General features: G+C 38.1%; 1 protein-coding gene across 4 annotated transcripts; it reads left to right on the top strand.

Annotated features, from left to right (window-relative positions):
* The first annotated feature begins 541 nt into the window (after positions 1 to 541).
* On the top strand, positions 542 to 26303 carry LOC131896219 (cytochrome P450 2C42-like). Of its 4 annotated transcripts, none has more exons than XM_059246835.1 (9): positions 542 to 724; positions 12439 to 12601; positions 12816 to 12965; positions 15422 to 15582; positions 16610 to 16786; positions 17978 to 18119; positions 20236 to 20423; positions 21861 to 22002; positions 26122 to 26303. In XM_059246835.1, the coding sequence occupies exons 1-9, from the start codon at positions 542 to 544 to the stop codon at positions 26301 to 26303; spliced, it is 1488 nt and encodes a 495-aa protein (XP_059102818.1). The 4 variants fall into 4 exon arrangements, with proteins under 4 accessions (XP_059102818.1, XP_059102819.1, XP_059102821.1 ...); XM_059246836.1 differs by having other exon boundaries at positions 542 to 709; XM_059246838.1 differs by lacking the exon at positions 16610 to 16786 and having other exon boundaries at positions 542 to 709.

Genomic DNA, 26303 nt, shown 5'->3' on the forward strand with positions numbered 1-26303 from the left:
TGTCATTCACAATATATATTATGTTTGATATTTTAAGTTGTGTCTTATTAACATTAGTATATTAATTGAAAATTTTATTTTATTGACTCATTGGGGAACAATATTCAGTGTTTTACATAAATTATTTATTTATTTGCAAGTTGTATAAAATATTAAATTTCTACAATATAGTAAGTTCTTAAGTGGTCATTAACTTGAGAATCCATAATTTTGCATAACTTTCCAGTTTCCTATCATTAAATAACTTCATTTTTTTCTTTTTCAATTGCAGCTACGTATGGGAAGTACTTTTCACCCAAATTCTTGGTACCCAAACCATTACAATTAAGCCACAATCTACAGGATGTACTATCTTATAAATGAGAGCTAAGAGTTAATATTTTACTTTATTCACTATGTAGGAACAAAGTTCACTGGGAGGAGAGTCTTCTCCCTGGTTGGTCTGTTCTGCGTCAGAGACTCCCAGGTGGATTAGCAAACTTCATTATATAAGCTTTGTGTTGTAAGCACACATTCATGCCAGTAAGAAGAGAAGGCAGCGATGGTTATAGGTGTGTTTCTGGGGCTTGTTCTCTCATGTCTGCTTCTCCTTTCACTATGGAGGCAGAGCTCTCAGAGAAGACAGCTTCCTCCTGGACCCACTCCTCTCCCAATCATTGGAAATATTCTTCAGATAGATCTTAAAAACATCAGCAAGTCACTCAGGGATGTAAGTATATGTTTGGTTTTCTGAGTAGCATTCAAAGGGAAGTAAGTGGATCACTGTTTGAATGAAATATATTGCTGGGCTTGCTCTATGTAACACACAATTGTAAATTTGTTACCAAAGCTTGATGTACCAGCTGCATTTTCCCACAGCCTTGTCAGAAATCATAGAATGAGGTAATGTGATATGGATAGTTATACATTAGATGGTGTTTAGTAGAATAAAAATCACAGTGTGGCAAAAGTTGTAAATGTTTTTTCTCCTCCTTAAAACTTTTGGCTGCTGGTTGAAGGTAAAACAGAGGATGTAATTAGACAGAGATTTCCTTCACATATCTTAGCCATGCATTGTATGTAGAGTTGGCAAACAAATAGAACTTTTGTGGCAAGGTTAACCTCTGTTCAATGTCCAGAAATGTTACGGGTCTGAACAATGTAAGAAATGATAAGAATAAGTAGTCAGACGGAGCCTAGTAGTTGCTATTAGAGTTCTTTTGAGTCTGACCACACCCGGTTTCTGAGGACAAGAATGTGGCATGATGTCATAATTTGTTTCTGGAAAATGTTGCCAATTTGAGAGAGTTTTTCTTTGTAATGTCTCAAATATTATTAAGGACCTACCTTAATAATCTTCCCAGGGCCCAGAAGAGAAGCTATTACTGGCACAAATTATTTTTGGGAAATGAATCTAAGTACACCAAGCTCTTTGTCTGTCTACTTTATTCCTCTGGGATAAAATTCTATCTACACAGCTACAGTTCTGTTCTCATGCCTAGCTCCTCTCTTGCCTGATTTCTCTCTACATTTATCTGCTGTTCCCTCTATGTTCTATCTTAAATCTCTCATTGGAGTTCTGCCCCATCTTGGTCTTCGTCATCTCATTCTTCTTCATCTGGCTCTTACTCATCTTCCATCTCATTCTTCTAGTTCTCCATCTAGTTGTCCAGTCAAAATCCTTTCAATCTTCTCTAAGTCTCTGAGGTTTACTGTTACATACCCACCCAATAGCAGTGCTCTATCTAAAGCAAGGTCAGCCGGCTTGCATTATTATAGGGTCATAAAGGCTGATAAGAGTTTTCCTCAGCTAGTGATTATCAAGCTTTCTTTTATAACCCAAAAGGGGAATAATAAAGGAGGAGGTCAACTAAGAGCTAAAATCATTTAATATATCAGAAAAAGGAAATTTATGTGCTCAAACTATAATCCTAGTGTTTGTGGTGATAATTTGTTCACCAACATATTGTAAACTCTAATAAACTTATCTGGGGTCAGAGAACAGAACAGCCACTAGACATAGAGGCCAGAAAATGGTGGCACACACGCCTTTAATCCTAGTATTCTGGAGGTACAGGTCCATCCAGATCTCTGTGAATTCAAAGCCTGACTAGAAACAGTCAGGCATGGTGACACATGCCTTAAATCCCAGGTAGTGATGGCAGGAAGCAGAAAGGTATGTAACGCATGAGGACCAGGAACTAGGGGTTAAGCTTTTAGGCTTTTAGCAGCAGTTCAGCTGAGGTCCATTAAGATGAGGACCCAGAGGCTTCCAGGCTGAGGAAACAGGATCAGCTGAGGAATTGGCAAGGTGAGGTTAGCTGTGGCTGGTTCTGTTTCTCTGATCTTTCAGGGTTAACCCCAATACCTGGCCAGGGTTTATTTTTATTAACAAGACCTTCTAACAATTTGTGTTACAAGGGGTGGTTAGGAAAATGTTAGGAGTCTATAATGTTAGTATAAATACCACTAAGGCTGTATAAGAAAGGAAGATCTGAGCTTAATTTACCTTAATTCAGGAGCTCGTTTGGCCTTGGATGCTTGATAGGCATTTCAGATAAAATACACTGTTATGAGTTCTTGGACGCATACATAGCATACAAGGAAATTATTGCAGGATTTGGCTAATATGTATACAAAAGCTAAAATATCACCAAGACTTCTTAAGTCATGGCTTGACCTTTGGAAAAGTCCTTGACTTTTCCAAGTAGTTGCTTTTATGATAGTAGGTGAATTCTATTACATTTTCCTGCTGCTTACAGCTTTAATGCTTGCAGAGAGCAAAGCAGCCTGGGTGATGAACACATCTTAACATCACTTGAAATTACAGAATATTCTAGCCAATGCTGGAAGTTCTGATCCAGGACCTCTATGAAGAGAGCTTGTAGACTATGCTGAAGCAGCCACCTGGGTATTAATTTCAAGGTGAGCATCAGCAGATGGTAAATTAATTGCTCAAGTATGAAACATGGACTAGACATGTGTTTGACTTTGTGATTTCTACAATTTGATATTTGGAACACTGGAAGATAAGTTGTGATATTTCTGCTCTTTTTATTTTAATATAGAATGATAGTAAATGCTAAATATGTATATTTAATAGTTAACTGAAACCTGTTTACCAACTAGGTTGGCAATTGTAGGCCATTCATAAGTGAAAGTTATTACTATTTCTTTAATACTTATATATAAAAATAAAATATTGATGCAACATGTGGTAGAATATATAAAATTATTATGATAATATCTGTAGTAATTGAGCATATTTCTGGGTAGTGGTGGCACATGCTTTTAATCCCAGTACTTGGGAAGTAGAGGCAGGTGGATCTCTGAGTTTGAGACCATCTTGGTCTACAGATTGAGTTCCATGATGGCCAGGGCTACACAAAGAAACCCTGTCTCCAAAACAAAACGAACAATAATTGAGCATAGTGCATAGAAAAGACACTCATCGCTTTCTCCTTCTCTTATCTGAAGAAGAAGCTGCATTTAATTTTCCCTTCGGATTTTAATTACTTTCTATCTACATAGGACATCATAACATTTGTATTCTTATTTAAGGAAAATATGTTACATTATGCAAGATACCAGAATTACTGATCATATGTTTCTTTTTTTAAACTTGTTCTTCTCTCATACAATACATCCTGACCACAGTTTCCCCTCCCTTCCCTTCTCCCAGTTCCTTCCCATCTGTCCTCTCTCCCAGATCCACTTCCCCTTCATTTGTGTTTAGATAAAAGAAGGCCTCCAGGAGACAACAACCAAACATGTCAAAACAAAATACAATAAAACAAGGCAAAAGCTCTGATATTCAGGCCTGACAAGGCAGCTTGATAGGAAGAAAAGGGTCCAAAGAGCAGGTAAAAGAGTCAGAGACACACTGGATACCACTGTTAGGAGTCCCACAGCACCACCAAGCTAACAGACATATTCACAGAAGACCTGGCGCAGATCCATGTAGGCCATGTGCTGTAGCAAGTCTTTCTCTGTACCACCAGTCCCCAAATCATAAAACAGAGATTTATTATTAATTATGAAAGCTTAGCCCCTGTTTAGGCCTGTTTCTAACTAGCTTGTATAACATAAATTAAACCAATTCCTATTAATCTATGTGCTTCCACATGCCTCATGCATGGCTTATAATAATAAGTCATGAGGACTCTGTGGCCAACAAGTGTTTTTATGTCTCATCCAGTCTCTGATCTCTTCCAATGAAGAGGGAAAACATATATGCCACCTGTTTTGTCATCTTTCTTGTTTTTTTCATGACTGTGGTCAAGATTTTCAAGAGGTCTCCCTCAGTCATATCTGATCTTCATTAGTTTTGAAGAAAACCATAACTTTTTGTTTCCCATGGAAGCAAAAGCATAGCCTTTTCCACAATACAACATATTCTTTGACTTCCATTCTGAAGTGAAGACATTCCTAAAATATATAGATTGGTTTAATTTAGCAGTTGTTTCTACTCTCCAATGTCTATCCACAGCTGTTGTTCCTTTCTGATTACTATTAAAAAATTTAGAGGTAATAAAGAATTATGCAGTCTATCTCTGGGGGGTCTTTATCACACCTTTGTGTTTACTAAGCATTACTTTCTACAACTGATTGTTCTGTATGATTGTGTGGTATACCTGTAATATATTTTATTTTATTGTATGCAAAACCTGTTTCATTTCACTAGGGACATAAGCTGGAGCATTGTCCATCTTAATTTGTACAGGTATTCTATAGCTATAACTTCTATGGAAGGTGTGATTACACAATAAACCTTTTCAGAACTCAAAGCAGTTGCTCATTGAAATCCTGAATATATATCTATGGTATGATGCACATACTTTAGTTTTCTAAACTCCCCAAAATGAAACCCATCCACTTGCCAAATTTCACTTCTTTGAGTACCATTTGGATTACTTCCTGCAGGTAGCAGAGTTTGGTTATAAAAGGAATATTAGGACATTTCTTTACAATTTCCTTGGCTTGCTGCCAAGTGATAGAAACAAATTTCTTTAAACCCTTGCTATTAACATGATAAAGGAGAGGAAGTGGGTTGGTTACAATGTTTGAGATCTTCCACCAATTTTTGGAGATTTGACATGGGTCTCCATCAGGCAAGACTTGTTGATGTAGTGATAACACTCTTCCCCAGGAACATGCAGGTGCCTCCTCTGTCTGCTGTGAGGAGGTTCAGTGCTTTGTAATTTTGCAATATGACCTGAGCCACTGAAATGATTTGGCACTGGAAAGAGGCCAAGGACTCTACCAAGTCCTCTTGTCCTTCTGGAGTCATTCAGATAATTTTGTAGTTACAGTAACTGAGTGTGCTATGGCACCTCTTCCTAAGCCAGATGCCATCAGAGCTGAGGACAATGAGATGCCCATTGTTGCTGGAAGAAAGACTGCACCACGTGTCTAGCCCAAGTCAGGCTTAAAAGAGGAAGAGGAAATCATGGCAAACTCAGCTTGTCCACAGAGTGCAGCTGCAGGACCAGTGTCACCAAAAGGCATAGGGAGGTGGATAGAGAGAATGTGGATGAAAGATTTTTCTTAGACCATCACAACTTAGACCTTTTATGGAGTTTGATCATTTACTAGCAACACAAATAGTTATTATTGAGAACAATCATAGCAAAGCATATTTCTTTAGTGGGAAACTACATCTGAGACCCATTTATGCTTTAGTATGAAGTCTGTGAGAAGGTAATTTGTCTGCCTTTTTAAAACAAGAGACCTAATAGCTTTAACTTATCTAATGAACTACCAAGGTGGTTATAGCCTTGAGAGGAGAGGAGAGGAGTAGCTGACTGTCTGCTGCTGCCTAACTGACAAAACTGCAGTTAGCCTAGCCATCAATGTGATCAAAGACTTGAGGACCAACCAAAATGACAGAGATTAATCCATTGTCCTTTACTTAGACAATTATCCCAGGCTCCTATGCTCTCCAGGCCATTGGGTGCAGGGGTACCAAGACAACAGTCTTAGCTGCCAGGCCCAGAAGATGAGAGGCTTTTCTTTAGAAGTAGTGGGGGATTGCCCTTACTTTGTCTAGGCAAAGTAGGGCAACCAACTCTCTAGTGTCCTATTTGTCTACAGTTTGGGCTGAGCCCTGGCAGGTGAGGCATTAAGGCAGTTTTATTCAGTGGTTACCATTACCACAGTCCAGATGAATTCATCCATTATTGTGTCCACTGTTCTTTTGGTGACTTTAGGGGTCACTGCTAGGATCTAGGTGTCTGTATCTGTCATATAAGTTTAAATATCTTAAATGTCATATTCAGAAAATCTCTGACAGGACCATTATCTGTTAAGTATGGTGCCAAACATGTCAAGGCTTAATCATCTTTAACAGTTTATATTATAATTAACAATCTTGACTTGACACTCTTTTAGTATCAAGATAAGACTTAAAAACAAAGTGAACCTGAGATTGGGAACCTTTTTGATCCTTACACTCTAGAACATAAAAATTTCTTGTATCACTTAGTTTACCAAAATATCTACAGCTTAACAATGCTAGCAAAAACAAGGAGGTTAGACATATAGACCTTTAAATCAGTATTTCTTAGCTTGAATAGACTTTAAGTAAGGAAAGACATTCGCTAAGCTGGTGGTCCCAAGTTTCTTTTTTCTTTGTTTTTTTTTTCCAGACTGATTAGGTCACCATATTACTGTATCATACGATAGGAATATCTAAGTCTCTGGTGTTTATCAGTGGTCCTAAGTTTTAGCCTTTTATTTATCTATTTATCAAAATTATATATTAACAAAGACATTGTAATAAAATATCTTATAAAATTTAAAACATCTCATAGACTTCTACATTTAAACATTTTAAAAACTGTTTCATACAAATATCCAGTTTATTTAATCTTTTTTATGAAATTCTAAAATTCCCTTTTAAAGAAGTTTAAGATCTCTTAACTGTGTGTTCTGGTAATTGTAGCTGGAGAGTTTTTTCTCTGGGTCCTGACAAGTCCTGGCAGTCCAATAGCCCACTTATAAAATAAACACACAGACACTTATAATATTTACAAACTGTATGGCCATACAAGGCTTCTTGTTATCTGTTCTTATATCTTAAATTAACCCATTTTTATTAGTCTATAAGTTGTCACATAGCTCATGGCTTACCAGTACCTTACATCTCATTTGTCATGGTGGTGGCTGGCAGCATCTCTCTGCCTCAGCCTTCCACTTCCCAGAATTCTCTTCTCTGTTTGTCCCACCTGTACTTCCTGCCTGGCTACTGGCCAATCAGTGTTTTATTTATTAACCAATCAGAGCAACACATTTGACATATATGATAGGATAAAAGGGTAGATTGTTGAACCTACTTTTAAAGAGCAACAACTTGTTTAAATATGTTATACATTGCTATAGATTTTAGTTTATTGATACAAATTTAAAGTTAATTTTGTTATACTATATGTATATTTATACTCTTTTTTAAGGTATTATGTTTGTACAGCTCATTTAAAATTGTAATAGGTAATTAAAAAATAGATTAATAATTAGTCATCTATGATAATCAAACTTATAGTAGTGTTAAGTTTTCTAGGTATACATAGATATATTTCGGATAGACAGGTAATCTTCAAACACATCAAAGACCTACAGAATATGACGTTTAAAATATTTTTAAAAATTTAAACTTTCTAGACAATGAGACATGTCTGCTCCTGGCAGCACCAATTTACTTCAGAGAGGAGGATGGGCATCGAAGACACTCCATATGGAGTTTATATTCACCTTGACAAAAATAGCCATTTGGGCAAGAAACTGTTCTTGCCTGGACTGCTTGATTGACTTGACATTCAGGACCCATAGAAAGGCAACCACTGAACTTTGCTTGGCAAAATGGTCCTTCAGGTTCCTGCTTAGCAGAGGAAACTGCCAGACATTCTACAGGACACACAAAAAAAGTAACTGTGAGACTCTAGGCCTGTGGGCTAAAGACAGATGCCCCAACTTTACAGAGGAACTTTAGATGACTATCCAGGCTGCCAGCTGTCTCTATCTACTTTTACAAGACTCCCCAAAATTGCTTACATCCTTTTCCTCTTTCTCAGGTAATAGTATATACTTCTGAGGTCTTTGATGTAGTTAAAAACTAGTTATAGTTTTCCTTAGTTATGATAAAAGATAAGTTAGATATAAAACCTTAGACTCACAAATATAAGATAGATAGGCTATCTTATTTAATTTTGCCAAATAAACTAGATATTATAACTACAATTCTTGCTTGATAATTGTTTTGTTATCTGTAATTTTACTATGTAAAAGTTAAAACCTTCCTTTAAAAAAAAAAGTGCTGTGGGATGTTCTATATGTCAAATGTGTTGCTCTGATTGGTTAATAAATAAAACACTGATTAGCCAGTAGCCAGGCAGGAAGTGTAGGTGGGACAAACAGAGAAGAGAATTCTGGGAAGTGGAAGGCTGAGGCAGAAGATGCTGCCAGCTGCCACCATGACAAATGAGATGTAAGGTACCAGTAAGCCACGAGCTATGTGAAACTTATAAACTAATAGACATGGGTCAATTTAAGATAAAAGAACTAGGTAACAAGAAGCCTGCCACAGCCATACAGTTTATAAACAATATAAGTCTCTATGTGTCTACTCAGTTGTGTCTGAGTGGCTATGGGACTGGTAAGTAAGAGAGATTTGTCCTAACCATGGGCCAGACAGGACCAAAAAAAAAAAAAAAACTCCAACTACAGGTAATATTAAATGAAAGTATTTTTCATTTCAAGAAAGAAGACAACCATAATTTGCAGAAGGCAAAACCATGTTTTAACAGTGTAAATAATCCAGTGTCTCTAAAATCAATACCAAGTGGATTACTCTTATGTTACAAAGTTTGGCTGCTTGCAAAACATGTTCTTGTATATGAACACAATGAGATGCAGCTTTAAAACCCTATTAAACAAACATTGTTTTAAATCCTCTCTTTTATAAACACCGTTTTTAAGACAGGATAGGAATAATACAAAAATCTTCTCCCAACTTAAAAGTATCTGGAGATCTGTTGTCTCCTTGATTGGCCCCGTCCATGTGGTTACCTCAGTTATGGTGGTAGTGAAACCATGATATCCACCTTCTCCAACCCGAGTCAAAATGGCAACTGCCCTTGTGGCTGCTCTTAGTTAAGATGGTGGCAAACCATGTGTTGTTTCTCAGAATGGTTCCAACTCTAAGTTAAGAGTTTTAAGTTAATCTTGTTACAGATATTTCAGATTTTTAACCATACCCAATAACTTGTAAGCCAATAACCCCTTAGCTACTCTGCTTTTTTTCTTTCTTCCTAGCAGTTCTGACCTCAGACATATTTTAAAAACCTGCGTGAGTCTGAAAAAGGCTGAGCCATAACCCACTTCCAGAGTCAGCTTTTAAATAAAGTAGAACAGCAAAAAACAACTTTAATATTATTTATACTCTAATGACATATAAATTCCTGTTATTACATTAGATTCAGTGGCCAGAAAGTCCAGAGGTAAATTCTGAGCCCAGATAGCTATTTGCAGCAGTAACAGTTGAGCTATTATAAAGACACATGGAACATAGTAAACATACATGTTCAAGACCAGTCAGAAACAAACATGCAGTGGACATATACATTTCTGTATTTAACTGAGTCTGACACTATTCTGTGCTGGTCCGAGTTTGCAGCAAAGCTTATAGGCCCAGATCTATTAATATGTATGAAATAAATAAAACTTTTCCTACCTCTGCTAGTATTGGAATTTCAGGGGAGGAGTAACTTGTGTGCCATTGAATTTAATTTTTGGGGAGCATGAAGGTGTTGCAGCAGGACTACCTACAGGCTTCCCTACTGGAGATAGCTGTCCATTGGTCCCAAATATTGTATTCTACAAATCCTATGCTCCAAAAGCTTCACCATACCCAGTGCTTTTTGATTTGGAATAGATCTTGGAGGGAGAAAGGGACATGCACATGGACAGCTCTCAGAGGTACCAGAGGAGAAGAGGGATCTGCCAGGATCATGTATGAGAAGCCACAGAAGAGCACTCGGGGGAGTAAGCCAGTGTGTAGATTTGGACAAGGGTATGAGTAATGATTAGGGAGGGTAGAGAAGGCAAGGAGAAGGGAGGAGAGGGATATAGGGGATAGATTGACTATTAGGTGGAGCTTAGGATGGTAGAGAAGGAGGGGCAGTAGGAGAAGGGAGAAGAAGAGAGAGAGGTGGGTAATGGGGAGAGGCTGACCCTTGACCTTTGTTATCAAGGGGAGAAGGAAGAAGAGGTGGGTAAAGGGAAGAAGGCTGGCCACTAGGTGGAGTATGTGTCAGTGAAGAAGGGGAAGGGGTAGGCCAGGCTCACTAGTAGGAGCTGGGGTGACATGACTAAGGGGACTCAATCATGGAACTCCTGGTTGAAAGGGCATCTAGAGGTGCCCTAACCCTGGCCAATGAGATTTGGGACTTCAAGCACTGGCTACAAAGGGAGGGGCGGGAGCACAGACCCCCAAATCCCTGGACATAAGGAAGCTCAGACCATTTGTCAGTGTGCCTGCAGACATTTTCAAGATCAGAGGATTGAGGGAAAGAGAGCTTAGGGGAGTGGGAGATCCCAGCTGGAACAAGAACAGAGAGGGAGAACAAGGAATAAGAGGCCATGATAAATGAAGACCACATGGGAATAGGAAGAAGCACAGTGCTGGAGAGGCCCCCAGAAGTCCACAAAGATACCTCCACAATAGACTACTGGCAATGGTTGAGAGAAAGCCCAAACTGACCTACTCTGGTGATAGGATGGCCAAACACCCTAACTGTTGTGCTAGAAATCTCATCCAATGACTGAGGGAACCAGATGCAAAGATCCACAACCAGGCCCCAGGTGGAGCTCCGGGACTTCAATTGGCAAGAAAGAGGAGGGATTGTATGAGTGAGAATTGTTGAGACCAAAATTGGAAAAAGCACAGGGACAAATAGCCAAACTAATAGAAACACATGAACTATGGACCAATAGCTGAGGAGCTCCCAACTGGATCAGTCCCTCTGGATAAGTGAGACAGTTGATTAGCTTGAACTGTTTGGGAGGCACCCAGGCAGTGGGACCAGGACCTGTCCTTAGTGCATGAGTTGGCTCTTTGGAACCTGGGGCTTATGCAAGGACACTTTGCTCAGCCTGGGAGGAGAGGACTGGACCTGCCTGGACTGAATCTACCAGGTTGAAATGAATCCCCAATGGAGTCTTTGCACTGGAGGAGATGAGAATGGGGGGTAGGGTGGGGGGAATATGGGGGGGGCAGGGAGGGGGGAGGACAGGGGAATCTGTGGCTGATATGTAAAATTAAATTAAATTATTAAAAAAGAAAATACACAGGATAAAAAAGTTTTTAATTTAACATTTCCTTTGACTGATGCATTTATTTCTTCTATTGTATCTTAAATGTCTGAGATATTTTTCATCTCTTGTATTCTATTGGTGAAGTTTGCCTCTGTATTTCTTGTTCATTTACTTAGACTTCCCATTTTTAGAATTCCCTCATTTGTGTTGTCTTTATTGCTCTATTTCCATTTTCAGTTCTTGAACAGTTTTATTTGTTTACGTAAACTTGTTCATTTTTTCTTGGCTTTATTTATTCATCTCCTCCAATTGTTTGTGTTTCCTGGCTTTCTTTGAGGGACTCATTTATTTACTCCAATTGATTGTTTTTGTTTTCCTGAATTTCTTTAAGGGATTTATTCATTTCCTCTAAACACCTCTATCATCGTCACATATTGGTTTAAGGATTTTTTTCTTGTGCTCTAGCTAAGCTGGAATAATCAGGGTCTGTTTGTTAGAACAGCTGGGCTTCAGTGGAGACATTGTCCTGGCTGTTATTGATTGGGTTCTTACAGTAGAGTCTAGGCATCTGGGTTTGAGGAGATTATAGGTCTAGGTGCGAATTTCTAGGTTTATCTTGGTTGGCTGGGTGTTTTGTACCTTCGTTTCTGTTTCTACTTCAGATTTTCAGAGTGTGTTGGTTCTTTTCCTAGCCTGCTCATCTGCTGTACTCATTGGAATGTTTACTGATGTTGGAGGCTGTGGGGAGAGGAGGCCAGAAAAAGTTGGTCTGTTGCAGTGCTAGACATGACCCTGAGTATTGATTCTGGGTAACAGTGAGAGTGGAGTAGGCCCATGGGCATCCTACCTGGTCTGCTGGGAGATGTGGCCTGTGGTTTAGTTGAGGTATGGGATATAGCCAAGAGGCAGAGAGGGAAAGGTGGGGATGGATGATCTGTGGTATCCACAGGAGGTGTGGATGGAGGTTGTGGGGAGAAGCTTCAGCTGGAGTTCTGCTACAGCACTAGGTACAAACTTGATAATTGGTTCTGGAGTAATAGAAAGAGTGGAGAAGGTCCATGGGTAGCCTACCTAGTCTTTTGGTAGGCATGGCCTCTCAAACACTGATATCTTTTTGCTCCACTCTTAATTCCTTTTTTTATTTTTCAGTTTTCAAAAGTCTATGGTCCCATGTTCACTCTGTACTTGGGCAGGAAGCCTGCTGTGGTGTTGCATGGATATGAAGTTGTGAAGGAAGCCTTGATTGATCATGGGGAAGAGTTCGCTGGAAGAGGAACCTTTCCAGTGTTTGATAAGATTGCTAAAGGCCATGGTAAGTGTTCTTGTGCCTACATATCCATACTTCTTCATGTCTATGCACCTATTTGTCCAGGTATATATATTGGGATGTGGTCATAGGGAATTTGAGGATGGAATATAATCTTGAAAACTTGTTCAGACCCAGCTTGGCTTTCTATGTGGCAACTACCCATTAGCCCATCTTCCTTACTTGGTATGTCCCTACTCATTTCTGCTCTTTCTTTTAGGCATTGTTTTCAGCAATGGAAGGATCTGGAAAGAGATGAGGCGCTTCTCACTCATGACTCTGCGGAACTTTGGAATGGGAAAGAGGAGCATTGAGGACCGTGTTCAAGAGGAAGCTCGCTGTCTTGTGGAGGAATTGAGGAAAACCAATGGTGAGTGTTACTCATCATAAACTTCTGTCTTGTTATTAGGTCCTTGAGAAGTTTTGAGGGTAGCCAGAGCTTTCAGAGCTTTCCTTCTGTGTTCTGGTTCAGTCTTCATATGGAAAGTGTGATTTGTAGTTAAAAAAAAAGGAGAGTTTTTATATCTGTGATTTTTGTTTTATGGTGGGATTCTATCTGTTGTAGAGGATCTAAGGCATCATTTAATCTAGATCTTTTCCATCTGTTTTGTTTTCAAGAAACAAAATGACGATATGAATTTTGGTATTAAGCTCATTTTTTGATGATTTAAGGGACAATAATTTCCCTCAGCATAAATATTAATTTCACTAGCAAATACTTGGTTTGTGAATATGATGGCAATCACTGTATCACACTTGTATAGAAAAGTAACTAGATGGTATAATTGTCTTTAATTGGACTATGTTGTGCAACTGACATATCTCAGGTCCATGCACAAAGTTCTGGTGGATGATGCAGTGTAAACAAAAAGATTTACTATATCTTAGTAAAGATTTATCAGTTCATTCTCTTCTAAAAGCACAGCATAATTTATACAAGACAGAATGAATTATTTCTAATCTTTTATTCTATTGATTTATATTTTTGAATAAATATATGTTATTACATGATTCTACAACATTAATGTTAAGTTTTCAGTGATGCATACAACTAGCTTTCACTATTGGCTACATCTTCATTTATTCATCTCACCTCCCTCTGTTTGTTGTATTTGGGGTAATATATTTATGACAATAGTTGTCTTCTTTCACTCTCAAGTTTCCAAACACTTGAAACACTTCTCACAATGAAACATGACCTTGTTTAAATGCCATCTTTCAAATTAAGTGAAAGAAGAGGAAAAAAGCCAGATTTCTTCTCTGAGTCACACACACACATGCCCAGTCTCACATATACTCCTAGCCACTTACCCATACCCATGAACATAAGACACTTCTTAAATAAACTCCTTCCTCCTTTGACATAATAAAATATGTATTGATATAGCATTTCCATGAATGTTATGGTGTTTAAAAGCATGTGACATTTAAACAACTAACAATTTCTTATTGTCAATATCCTAGTTTTTATCCAAATAACTTTTGATTCAAGTTACTTTTAATTTAGGGTCTATGGATTTTAGTTTTGTGCACACTTTCTATATGAAGTGTAATCATTTGATTTTAGTAATTTGGTTACAGAGACCTCCTCAAAGAATACAGAAATGGTAAAATGTAAGGAATTTAGGAGATGATGGACAACATGTTAGTTACTTCACCTGTTGCTATAAAATACCTGACAAAAGCCACTGAAGGGAAGAAGAGATTTTCTGGTATCCTCGTTTCTAGTTTTAATCTATTGGGATGGGATGTCACAGAAGGGGAGCCTGAATCAGTGAGGTGTACTGGTCACACTGTCAGCGCAGTGAAGGCTGGAGGATAAGATGCTCCTGCTTGCCCAGCTTCCTTCCATGTATGTGGTCTAGCAGCCTAGTCTAGGGAATGGTGCCTCCCTCAATTAGGATGGATCCTCTCATCTCCCTGACACGTTCACAAGCCACTATCTCTGGTGATGCTGACGAGTTGACAATCATTATTAATCATCACAGGCATTTTCTTCCTTTTAAATCAAAAAATCATAGGGAGTTTACACATAAAATTGAGAATTAAAAACTTTATCTATTCCCTACATCAGTTTGCTTTCTTTTGGGGGCATATTTCAAACAAAGGTTCTGATCTTAATTTTACCTTAAGAAATCTATTTTATAATTAATATTTATTTATACAATTTTCATTTCACATGACATAGTTGTGTTTCCTTTTCATGTTAGTTTTCTGAAAGCATGAACTTAACACAATCTCTCTGTTTATTATACCCCACTGGCTAAAGACATGAGCCTTCAACTCCTATGTATAAGTTTTCCTAAGTTCCTGTTATTCTTTCCCTTTCCTCTTTTTTGGGAGAAATTCATTTCCCCTTCATTTTTATTTATTCTTTGAGAAGTTTGTACAGTGTATTTTGATTATATTTACACCCTCACCTCTTCCCAGATCCACCTGCCTTCTATCCCCATGCATCTTTGTATCATATTGTTTAGAGGGTTCACAAACAGACTTGAATCCCCCCCCAGAAGTCTTGAAGTACTGAAGATTTAAAAAATCCCATTTTCCCTTTCTAAACAGCAGACACCTGGGGTGACAGGCCAATCAATAAAGGTATGAGATGAAAACTGAGTATATTCAATTTCATAAATTGGATAGATGACCAGATCACTGAAATCATATTAAACATAAAAATGATTCACAGATGTAATGCATATTGTTGTCTACCAGGCCATTTGTCAGTAAGTCTTGCTTAAATTGTCATAAGTTCTTTTACTTGTTAAGAGATAGTGTTTTACACACATATATTTCAGTGGCATTTTACAATTGTTCCCAACTCTTCAGGCTCACCCTGTGATCCCACCTTCATCCTGGGCTGTGCTCCATGCAATGTCATCTGCTCCATTGTTTTCCAGAAGCGATTTGATTATAAAGATCAGGAATTTCTTACCCTCATGAACATTTTAAATGAAAATGTAGAGATTCTGAGTTCCCCTTGGATACAGGTGAGTTCACTTTTTCCCTCAAAATAAAACAAAACAAAACAAATCAAAACCAAAAAACCCAAAACCAACAACCCCCCAAAACACCTAGAGGTATGTGTTCCCCAAATTTCCAAAAAATTCTTTTAAAAAATGAACGGTTAACTGTGTTCATAAACCTCAAATTACTTTCTCTAAAAATCATCGGGTCAATGCTCAGAGATACCTCCATAACTCAGTGGATATCTGTTTCATTTTTGAAATCTGTTAGCAACAAGGCTTATGATCCATTCAGTACTTTAGAGATCTTGCCATCAAAACACTTAGAAATATAATTTGCAATGAGACTATTTTCTTCAGTTAGGGACAGTGTTTGGAATCATTGAATCTACCAGCATTCCTGGAGTATGGCAGTGATATTTAATAAACAGTTGACATCCTAAGTAGCAAAATAGCTGTCATAGGAGTGACAAAATGAGTAGTGTCTGGATCCTACCAAACTTTTCCCTGTGCTGAGCTGAACTAGACAATTTGTCTAATTATCTTGAAAAAATCACCAGCTGGTCTGCCAGATAAAGTTTCAAGAATTTTTAAGAATCTCACTGCTAAAATTCTTGTTCTGTGTCTGAGAGTGGCTGACAGAAACTAAGTAGCAAGGAAGATGTCTGTGATTTCAATCAGGATACCCCAAGTCCTTTCATCTCTGTTGCAGTCTACACAATGAAGATCACATCATCTCATGCCATTTTGTATTCAAGGTTGTAATGAAGAGGTTGTGTAGAAAATGAATGAGCTGATATAATATTCATATATGAAATAACAACTATGTGAGAACTTAAGCAGTGGTTATCATGTTTGAGCTGGTTCATTATGTTCTTGTGTTGACATCTCTACAAGCAAAGAGGATTTCTATATACACTATAAAAATCACTCATCAAGATGAATGACATATACTATTTATTTTTGTATTTATTCTTTTTGGCCAGGGCCCACTATAAGATACACATATATACATCTTATGTTTTAAACTTTTATTATTTTTCTTTTGTAGATTTGTAATAATTTTCCTGCTTTGATTGATTATCTACCAGGAAGTCACAGAAAATACCTTAAAAATTTCACTATTTCAAAACACTATCTTTTGGCAAAATTAATAGAACACCAAAAATCACTGGATATTAACAATCCTCGGGACTTTATTGATTGCTTCCTGATCAAAATGGAGCAGGTAAATTGTTAATAAAACTCAATTCAGTTATTTGATTGTTTGAGTATCTTTTGTTCCATGAATATAGTCTCTGTTTTATTTAAATGGTTCAGACCAGTAACGTTTGACAGCCACTTTGTCTGCCTAATGTGTACATAAATTTGTAGTAAGCATCCCAGAAAATATACAGTTAAGTAGTTTGAATATATTAATGCTAGTTTTATTAGACAAAAATAATCTAGCTGAAAAGTCATATGATACAATGGGCTCATGGAATGCAAATATTTCCAAAACTCTCAGAAAAAATGCCATAACATGATATAGAGATGAATGTTTTCTTTGCAGACTATGTATGGAAACTTAGAAAAGCAGCTCAAGTTAGCCAGACTTCCTATAGAGTCTGTAGATTGATCTAAATCTTAAAATATTGGCTGTGTACAAGTGATGGTATTTCCAATGAATTATAAGGTGTAGGTTGTGGTGTGAGAAGGGAATGATTAGTGCCAAGGATGAAAGGAGCCTTAACTGAGTGTAACTTCAAGTGGATTGACATGGACATGGAATTAAAGATGGATGTCTGTCAGGCACCTATGGGAATAAATGCTTCTGTCATGGCTCCATTTATTGAAAGCCACTTATTTTCATTGGATGTTGTTAGCACTCATCATAATAATGTGGGTTTCTTTTTGTTTTGTTTTGTGAGCTCTCCATTCTGCATCGTTGAACCATACCCTTATGCTATCTGAGTCCTGGATTTACTATCCTTATTCAAGTAGGATACTTTCTTCATGAAAGTGAGGGACCTTCCATCTTCCTTTACCACTTTTATAACTGAGACCTTCACCTTCATGACTACCCCTCACATAACGTGCTGTCTGCCTTTTCTCCTCCTTCTTATGTGTGTTTTGAGTAAAATATTTTAAAAAAGGAAATGGGCCTCAATTCTTTGGTTTATGTCTCTGGGAAGATGGTACCCTGCATGGCTCACTGCCTGAGGAGTCTCATGAAAGATCTTTTTCCAGACAAGAAAACTGGGTGTGGATGGTGAATATGGGTCTGTGGGTCTACATGTCTCTTGAACATATGTCAGTTTCTTTTCCTGCTGCACTTTCCAGGGTCTGTCAGGTTAAATTTCTCACATAAGTCATTTTATTCACTGTAATAATTATACGGAAAATAATTTTCTGGCTAACACAGTCAAACTATTCCCAGGAGAAGCACAACCCAAAGACAGCGTTTACTTCTGAAAACTTGATCTTCTCAGCAGGAGACCTGTTTGCTGCTGGGACAGAGACAACAAGCACAACTCTGAGGTACTCTCTGCTGCTCCTGCTCAAGTACCCAGAAGTCACTGGTAAGGACACAGGTGGGAAGCTAATGAGTTTCAGAAAGGAATAGGAAGACAACCCAGGAGTCCTTGATTTTGTTTGTCTCATGGAAGCCTCATAATTTAACATTCTATACCCCTAAAATCTGTTACATTTATCAGGAGAACTGAAATGGGATGTCTTAGCTCATAACAGAGGAGGGTGCTTCATAGAAGTGAAGATGGAAGGCAGGAGGAAAGATCAATAAAGTATTGTTCTAGTGCCTGGATTTCATGAGAAGGGATTTTGTCCATACAAACTTTCAAAATGCAAATTACTTTAAATTGGAAAAAGCCATATTGAATAGAATATCTATTCTTGAGGATAATTTTCCTTATTCTGACAATTCTTTTTTTGGAATAGAAACTCTCCTTACAGAAAGAGAAATAACAATTCTAGAATTTAGTGAGACATAATCCTGGAAATTATTCCAAAAGCTTAGATCCATTAAAAAGACATTCCTATTTGGGCAGAATTTCTAAAGGAATTTCATTTATAATTTTAGAAATAAATTTCCATAAAATACTATATAACATAGGATGGATTATTGGGGGAGTGTTCTAATTTTATCTTAAATTAAAAATATTCTATGTATATGAAAGTTTTGCCTGCATTTATGTGTGTGTGTGTGCCATGTGCATGCCTGATGCCCACAGAGATCAGAAGAGGACATCAGATACCTAGAATTGAAATTTTCAGGTGGTTATAAGCTACCTTTTGAAAGCTGAGAATTGAACCCAAGTCCTCCAGAAATCTAGAGAACCCAGATCCTATAGGAATCTGGAGACCTCAAGGGGAAGGATGAGACTGTCAGGGAGGCTGCTTAGCATCACACCTAGAAAATATCCAGTTCAGAATGGACCAATGGATGATGAAGGTGTGAGGAGAGAACCAATAACAAAAGGGAAATAAGTGGTTGATAGTCTGAGACTTCCCAGTAATTGGACAAGTGTTGAAGGACTTTGAATCATCTACCTGAATATTGTAAAATAATTCCAGTAGAAGAAAAAAATGTAAATTGATAAAGAGAAATAGAGTTAACTACAAGACAGCATCAACAATGACAACAGTCATTGTTTTCTTACTAGAGCACAGATTTAATGTAGTCACAAAGGTTTGAGCAATGTATAAAGCCAAAGTTGCCCTATGAGGACTGGACTGAGGAATATTTATAATCAATACATCTAGAGAGTATGAAACCATTATTTCCACATGAAGAAGAATTTAATTTCTCTAATGATGGATAAGAAAGAAATAGTCATTACATATAAATGTAAACATAAATTTCAGGAGAAATTGTATGTTGCTGTGGGATGGTCTGTATATCAAGAGTGTTGCTGATTGGTCAATAAATAAACCACTGATTGGCCAGTGGCCAGGCAGGAAGTATAGGTGGGACAAGGAGGAGAATAAAGCTGGGAAGTGGAAGGCTGAGTCAGAAAGACACTGCCAGCCACCAGGATGAGAAACAGCATATGAAGATACAAGCCACGTGGCAAGGTATAGATTTATAGAAATGGATTAATTTAAGCTATAAGAACAGTTAGCAAGAAGCCTGCCACGGCCACAGAGTTTGTAACCAAGATAAGTCTCTGTGTTTACTTGGTTGGGTCTGAGCGGCTGTGGGACTGGCAGGTGAGAGAGATTTGTCCTGACTGTGGGCCAGGCAGGAAAACTCTAGCTACCGTATGTGGCCATATTTTGGAGGTAAGAGGGTATTACATACCTTTGGAAACTACATACAAATATGCACACAGTACCATTATAATTTGTTTTTGAATATACTTCATTGTTTTGGTACAAATAATGTTTGATCAATAGTTTTCTTCTGTAAGAGTTGATATTCTTGACTTGCTGTTCTGTTTATTATTTGTTAGTAATAGTTAATGTTGATTTTTAAGTATGCTAATTGATATATAAGAGCTGTGTATTTGACATTTAGTATATATAATAGAAGTGTTTATATCATAGCAACCATCATTTCATTAGCATATATTATGCTTTCATAATGCTGCCAGGCACCTTCATCTTGCTACAAGTAGCCCTGACTTGTGACTAATGTGCCACTTCCTTTTCTGTCTTTTGTCTACTGTGTTGAACCAGCCAAAGTCCAGGAAGAGATTGACCATGTGATTGGTAGACACAGAAGCCCCTGCATGCAGGACAGGAGTCACATGCCCTACACGGATGCTGTGTTGCATGAGATTCAAAGATACATTGACCTCCTTCCCACCAGCCTGCCCCATGCAGTGACCTGTGATATTAAATTGAGAAACTATCTCATTCCCAAGGTAAGTTTCCTTTGTCTACACTGCACCTTAATGCCCTTCATCTCAAATGAGTGAGTGAAATAAAATCATAAGCCCAAGATACTGGATCTTCCAAATTCAGACTACTAATGTTGCAGAGAATATTATAAAAACCTTCAGGGAGATTAAACTAACAAAGCCATATATCATATATTCCCAATCGGACTATATTAGAATTCTTAAGAATTTACAGTGTCCCAAATTTACTGTCCCCACAAGATGAGAGAAATACAAACACCTTAAATCTGGAATCTGGGTGGACGTTATGCTATTTCCAGTAAGATTTTAGAACAAGTCTCAGTTTGTGGAATTCTAGGTCTTCCAAATTTACATTCCATTTAAAGCCTCTCTTGATTGTTTACACTTTCAAATAAAACCGAAAGTTCAAATTGTCATTCTCTGAAAAGACTCTTCTAGGATTGTATCAGGATGCTGAGAAGTGTATGGGCACATTTAGGGAATTCACATATTGACCCACTAAACCTTTCAGTTCATGTACTCAGTTTCAGGGTTGGTTTGTGTATCATTGTCCTCTAGAAATTTGCTTCCCCTTATAACTTTAGAAGAAAAATGTACAAAGGATATCCTATAGGACTCACATATTTTATGGAGGGTTAGCATATGTTAACTATAGTATTAGTGGATATGCCTACTTCTTCCTGCCTTAAGATAATATTCAAATCTCTCCATTGTATAGGTTCTGCTCTTTTTGTAATTAATAAAATCTCTGGCAAGACCCAATCACAGCTCATTAATATCCTGCTTAGTGAGTTATCTGATCAGTTTCAATATTTATTCTCGAGTAAACTGATGACCCTGACTGGAATTTGACAAAATCAGGAAATTTCTAAGTTTGTCATCCTTTAATTTTTTTCAAGTAATCCTAAATGAAATAATCTCTCATTCATAATATCTCATCTACATTTTAAAATTAAGGCAACTATACTGTGTGTCAGGGAAAAAAACTGAGTGATGTTTTATTTGTTTTTGGCCATGTTATTCCAGAAGTCATTGTTAATTTTATCAGACATGTACATGCAACATTCCTATGAGCAGATACCTCTGGTATTATACATAAAATCTTACATTTTAAGCCACATTCCACATATGCATGATGCAATAGCAACAGTGGTAAAGTCGAACAGTAGGTGGTGATAGACACCAGTGTTAAGCTTTTCCATAAATGAATATTCCATTACTTAGAACTTCAAAATTTATTGGAGCTCACTGTATCAAGATCACTGCCACTGGATCCCAACTCATCCTTGATTGTTACATGATCTGTCGGTCTAGATATGCCTCTGCTCTTGTTTAGACATGGTTTCCTTTGAAGCTTTGACTATGACATGTCCACCCCATTATGTCTCTTACCTCTGTAACATTTATATAACTTGACTTGTCTATGCCTCTTGTTTCCAGGGTACCACTGTCATAGCATCACTGACATCTGTGTTACATGATGACAAAGAATTCCCCAACCCAGAGAAATTTGATCCTGGTCACTTTTTGGATGATAATGGCAACTTTAAGAAAAGTGACTACTTTTTTCCTTTCTCAACAGGTAATCAAAATGATTTCCTGGTCTTTTGGATCTTACAATACACCCTCCCCCACTTCCTCAATGTTCCCCGAGCCTCAGCTGTAGCAGTTGTGTGGTAGATGTGTCCACTGGAGCTAGGCACCCAATGATAAATTGTTCTCTGCATTTTGATCAGTTGTGGTTTTTCTGTAAAGGTCTCTCTTTGTTGCTAATATAAATTTCCTTTATGAATATGAGAGCTACACTTGTGGGTATAAAAAAGTGTAGATCTATGACCTCACTAGCATAGGAAAGTTGGGTGCTGTGGGATGGTCTGTATGTCAAATTGCTCTAATTGGTCAATAAATAAAACACTGATTGGCCAGTGGCCAGGCAGGAAGTATAGGCGGTACTAACAGAGAGGAGAATTGAGAGAACAGGAAGGCAGAAAGAGTCACTGCCAGCTTCAACCATGACAAGCAGCATGTGGAGATGCTGGTAAGCCACGAGCCATGTGGCAAGGTATAGATTTATAGAAATGGATTAATTTAAGCTGTAAGAACAGTTAGCAAGAAGCCTGCCATGGCCATACAGTTTGTAACCAATATAAGTCTCTGTGTTTACTTGGTTCGGTCTGAGCAGCTGTTGGACTGGCAGGTGACAGAGATTTGTCCTGACTGTGGGCAAGGCAGGAAAACTCTAGTTACAGTTGGGGAAGCTTTCTAGTACTGGGCAGTATTTCCTTCCTGTTGAGGGGCTTTAAGACCAATTGAACAACCATTGGTTACCAGGACTTGTGTGCCACTATTGCACTCTTGGGGATATTTTATATTCTGGCCATGACTGTGGATCATGGGTGTCATAACTAGGTCTAGTATATTGGTTGCCTCCCTCCCTTCTGAAATTATGTCTCCTAGAAATGACATGGAAAGAACCACAATACCAATAGATATGCTAACAGGGAAGGAGTAAATCTCATGGACTTCTTTCCATAAACAAAGAGCAATAGACAACTAAAGAATGCTAAGAGTGGGAGAAATCTTCATCCCCATTACAACCCTCCTAATTAGTTTTATAATACTAATTGGTCAACTCTGAAATCATATAAATCATACACGAACAAGTAACACTAATGGACTCAGCAGGTTGCATTTTTATATCTACATACATAGATGTTACCTATACATTCAATGGTATTTATATATAACTACATGTTACATTTATATGTATCAATACAATTGCAAAAAATTATTTCTAAGGTAACAAGGTAAACTGTAGGTATCCCTTGAACATTACATGTTGGTTTCTCTTGGCATGGTAGATCTGATCACCATTCCTGATGTCCATGCACTGTCTCTGAGATAAAACATTGTATCTGTTGAGCCATATTAGTGATCCTTTAGAGTGTTCACTCATTGGAAAGGAAGAAGTCAACTTTCCCTATTTGCAGATGACATGATAGTATACTTGAGCAACCCCAAAGATTCCACCAAGGAACTGATACAGCTTATAAACACCTTCAGCAACATAGCAGGATACAAGATCAACTCAAAAAAATCAGTAGCCTTCCTATATACAATGGACAAAGAAGCGGAGAAGGAAATCAGAGATACATCACCCTTTACTATAGCCACAAATGACATAAAATACCTTGGGGTAACACTAACCAAGCAAGTGAAGGACCTATATGACAAGAACTTTAAGTTTCTGAAAAAAGAAATTGAAGAAGATGTCAGAAAATGGAAAGATCTCCCACGCTTATGGATAGGCAGAACTAACATAGTAAAAATGGCAATCTTACCAAAAGCAATCTACAGATTCAATGCAATCCCCATCAAAATACCAACACAATTCTTCACAGACCTGGAAAGAATAATACTCAACTTCATATGGAAAAACAAAAAACCCAGGATAGCCAAAAGAATCTTGTACAATAAAACAACCTCTGGAGGCATCACGATCCCTGACTTCAAGCTGTACTATAGAGCTACAGTAATAAAAACAGCTTGGTACTGGCATAAAAACCGACATGTGGACCAATGGAATCGAATTGAAGACCCTGACATTAATCCGCACACCTATGAACAAATCATTTTTGACAAAGAAGCCAAAAGTGCACAACGGAAAAAAGAAAGCATCTTCAACAAATGGTGCTGGCAAAACTGGATATCAACATGTAGATGGCTGCAAATAAATCCATATCTGTCACCGTGCACAAAACTTAAGTCCAAGTGGATCAAGGACCTCAACATAAATCCAGCTACTCTGAATCTGCTAGAAAAGAAAGTAGGAAGTAGTCTTGAACACATTGGCATAGGAGACCACTTCCTAAACTGATTCATAATGCTAGACCACAGTTCAGTTGGATTGTGTGTCTAGCTATATCACTGGGCTACAATTGAAGTCTCCTTAGACAAGAAAACAACTTGCCCTCTATGAGAAAGGCAGCTAGCTTTATGATAGTCTATTGTTTGGTACCAGTTTTTTGTACAAGTTACTTTTCTTGTTCTTGTGAACACACACTTAACAAGAAGCAACTTAAGGGTTTATTTTGGCTAAAGTTTGAGGGAGTATAGTCTATTATGAAGAAGGAGACATGGAAGTAGGTGGCTGGAGAGAACAGCTGAGACCACTCACATCCTCACATCTTGGCTGAACATGTAGCAGATAGCAGGCTGGAATTGGGGGAGACTATAAACCTGGAAGATCCACCTTCAGTGACTGACATTCTATTGTGAGGCCCTACCTACTAAGGTTTCCACAACACTGAAAAATAGCATTACCAACTAGATAGTATTTAAATACAGAAGTCAATGAAGGAGATTTATTCCATACACACCAAAGATTCTTTTCTAAGCAACTGTCTCTGGTGGCCACTGCATATCCAGTTGTAGCTGAGGACTGTCCATGGGGACTCTGTGATGATGTCAGGTCTTCCAATACCACAAACAATTTAATTTCTACAATTTAGGGCCATTCTCAAGATGGCTCCTGGCTTTAGTACTCTGAGTATTTGCTGATTGATATGTGAAGGTTTTCTTTCAATTTTCTCAGCTGGGAAGGATCCTGATTATCTGCCCATTTAAGCTATTTCTCTTTCTATAGGACGGAGAGCCTTCTGCCTCTGCTGCGAGACTTTCTCTTTTTCCTTTTCTCTTTCAATGGGAGTCTCTCCCATTATACTGGTGTTGGTTTTAAAGTAGTGGTACTCTGCCTCTTCTGCTGTATTCTCTATTCTATGGAGTACACCAGCTCTACTTTTGTGCACCATTAAGTCCCAGGGCTCACTATGGCCACTCATCTCCATGAGCAGTTAAATGAATGTTCCTTTGTTTTCACCCTGTGGATGAGAAGTCTAGTATTCAGTATTACTATTGCACCTTCTAAAGTTTTGTATCCAAGAATTTTAATACTGTGTTTCCCAATATTAGAAATCATGAAAAATGTGTCCTCTATTCTCCACTTATCTACCCAACTATCCATCCATCCATCCATCCATCCATCCATCCTCCCACCCATCCACCCACACACCCACTCACCCATTCATCCATGCATGCATCTATCCATGCATCTATCCATCCATGCATCTATCCATCCATCCATCCATCATCCACCCATCCAGTCTATCAAATGCTGACACAAATTCTCTTCTATTATAGTTGCAAACATAGTGCTTGTCTCAGCCAAATACAAGGAGTTAATTATGCTCAGGTTTTTTTTATTTAAAAACAATTTTTTCTTCATTTTACATACCAACCACAGGTCCCCCTTTCATCCTAATCCCATTTCCCCATCCCCTGTTAACTCACCATCCCCTCCACCAAAAGGATTATTTCTCCAGTTGGGGGACAGCAGGGCCTGGTACATTCAGTTGAGGAAGATCTAAGTCCCTTCCCCATGCCTCAAGGGTAAGCAAATTGTCTGACCACAGGTAATGGGATCCAGAAAGCCAACTCATGCACTAGGAATAGATCCTGATCACACTGCCAGGGGCCCCTCAAACAGACCCAGCTACACAATTATGTAGAGGGTCTAGTCTGGTCCCACGCAGGTTCCACAGCTGTCAGTCTACCCGCCTATCACCTGGGAGACCAGGTTCAATTCCCCAACATGAAGGTCGAGCTACTCAGTTTTTGTTTTTGTTTTTGTTTTAATTTGCAGGAAAACGGATTTGTATGGGAGAAGGCCTGGCCCGAATGGAGTTGTTTTTATTCCTGACCACCATTTTACAGAACTTTAATCTGAAATCTCCAGTTGACCCAAAAGACCTTGATACCACTGCAGTTGCTAATGGATTTGCTTCTGTGCCACCTGAGTTCCAGATCTGCTTCAACCCAGTCTAA

This window comes from Peromyscus eremicus, chromosome 1 (assembly GCF_949786415.1).
Source record: "Peromyscus eremicus chromosome 1, PerEre_H2_v1, whole genome shotgun sequence".
NCBI lineage: Eukaryota > Metazoa > Chordata > Mammalia > Rodentia > Cricetidae > Peromyscus > Peromyscus eremicus.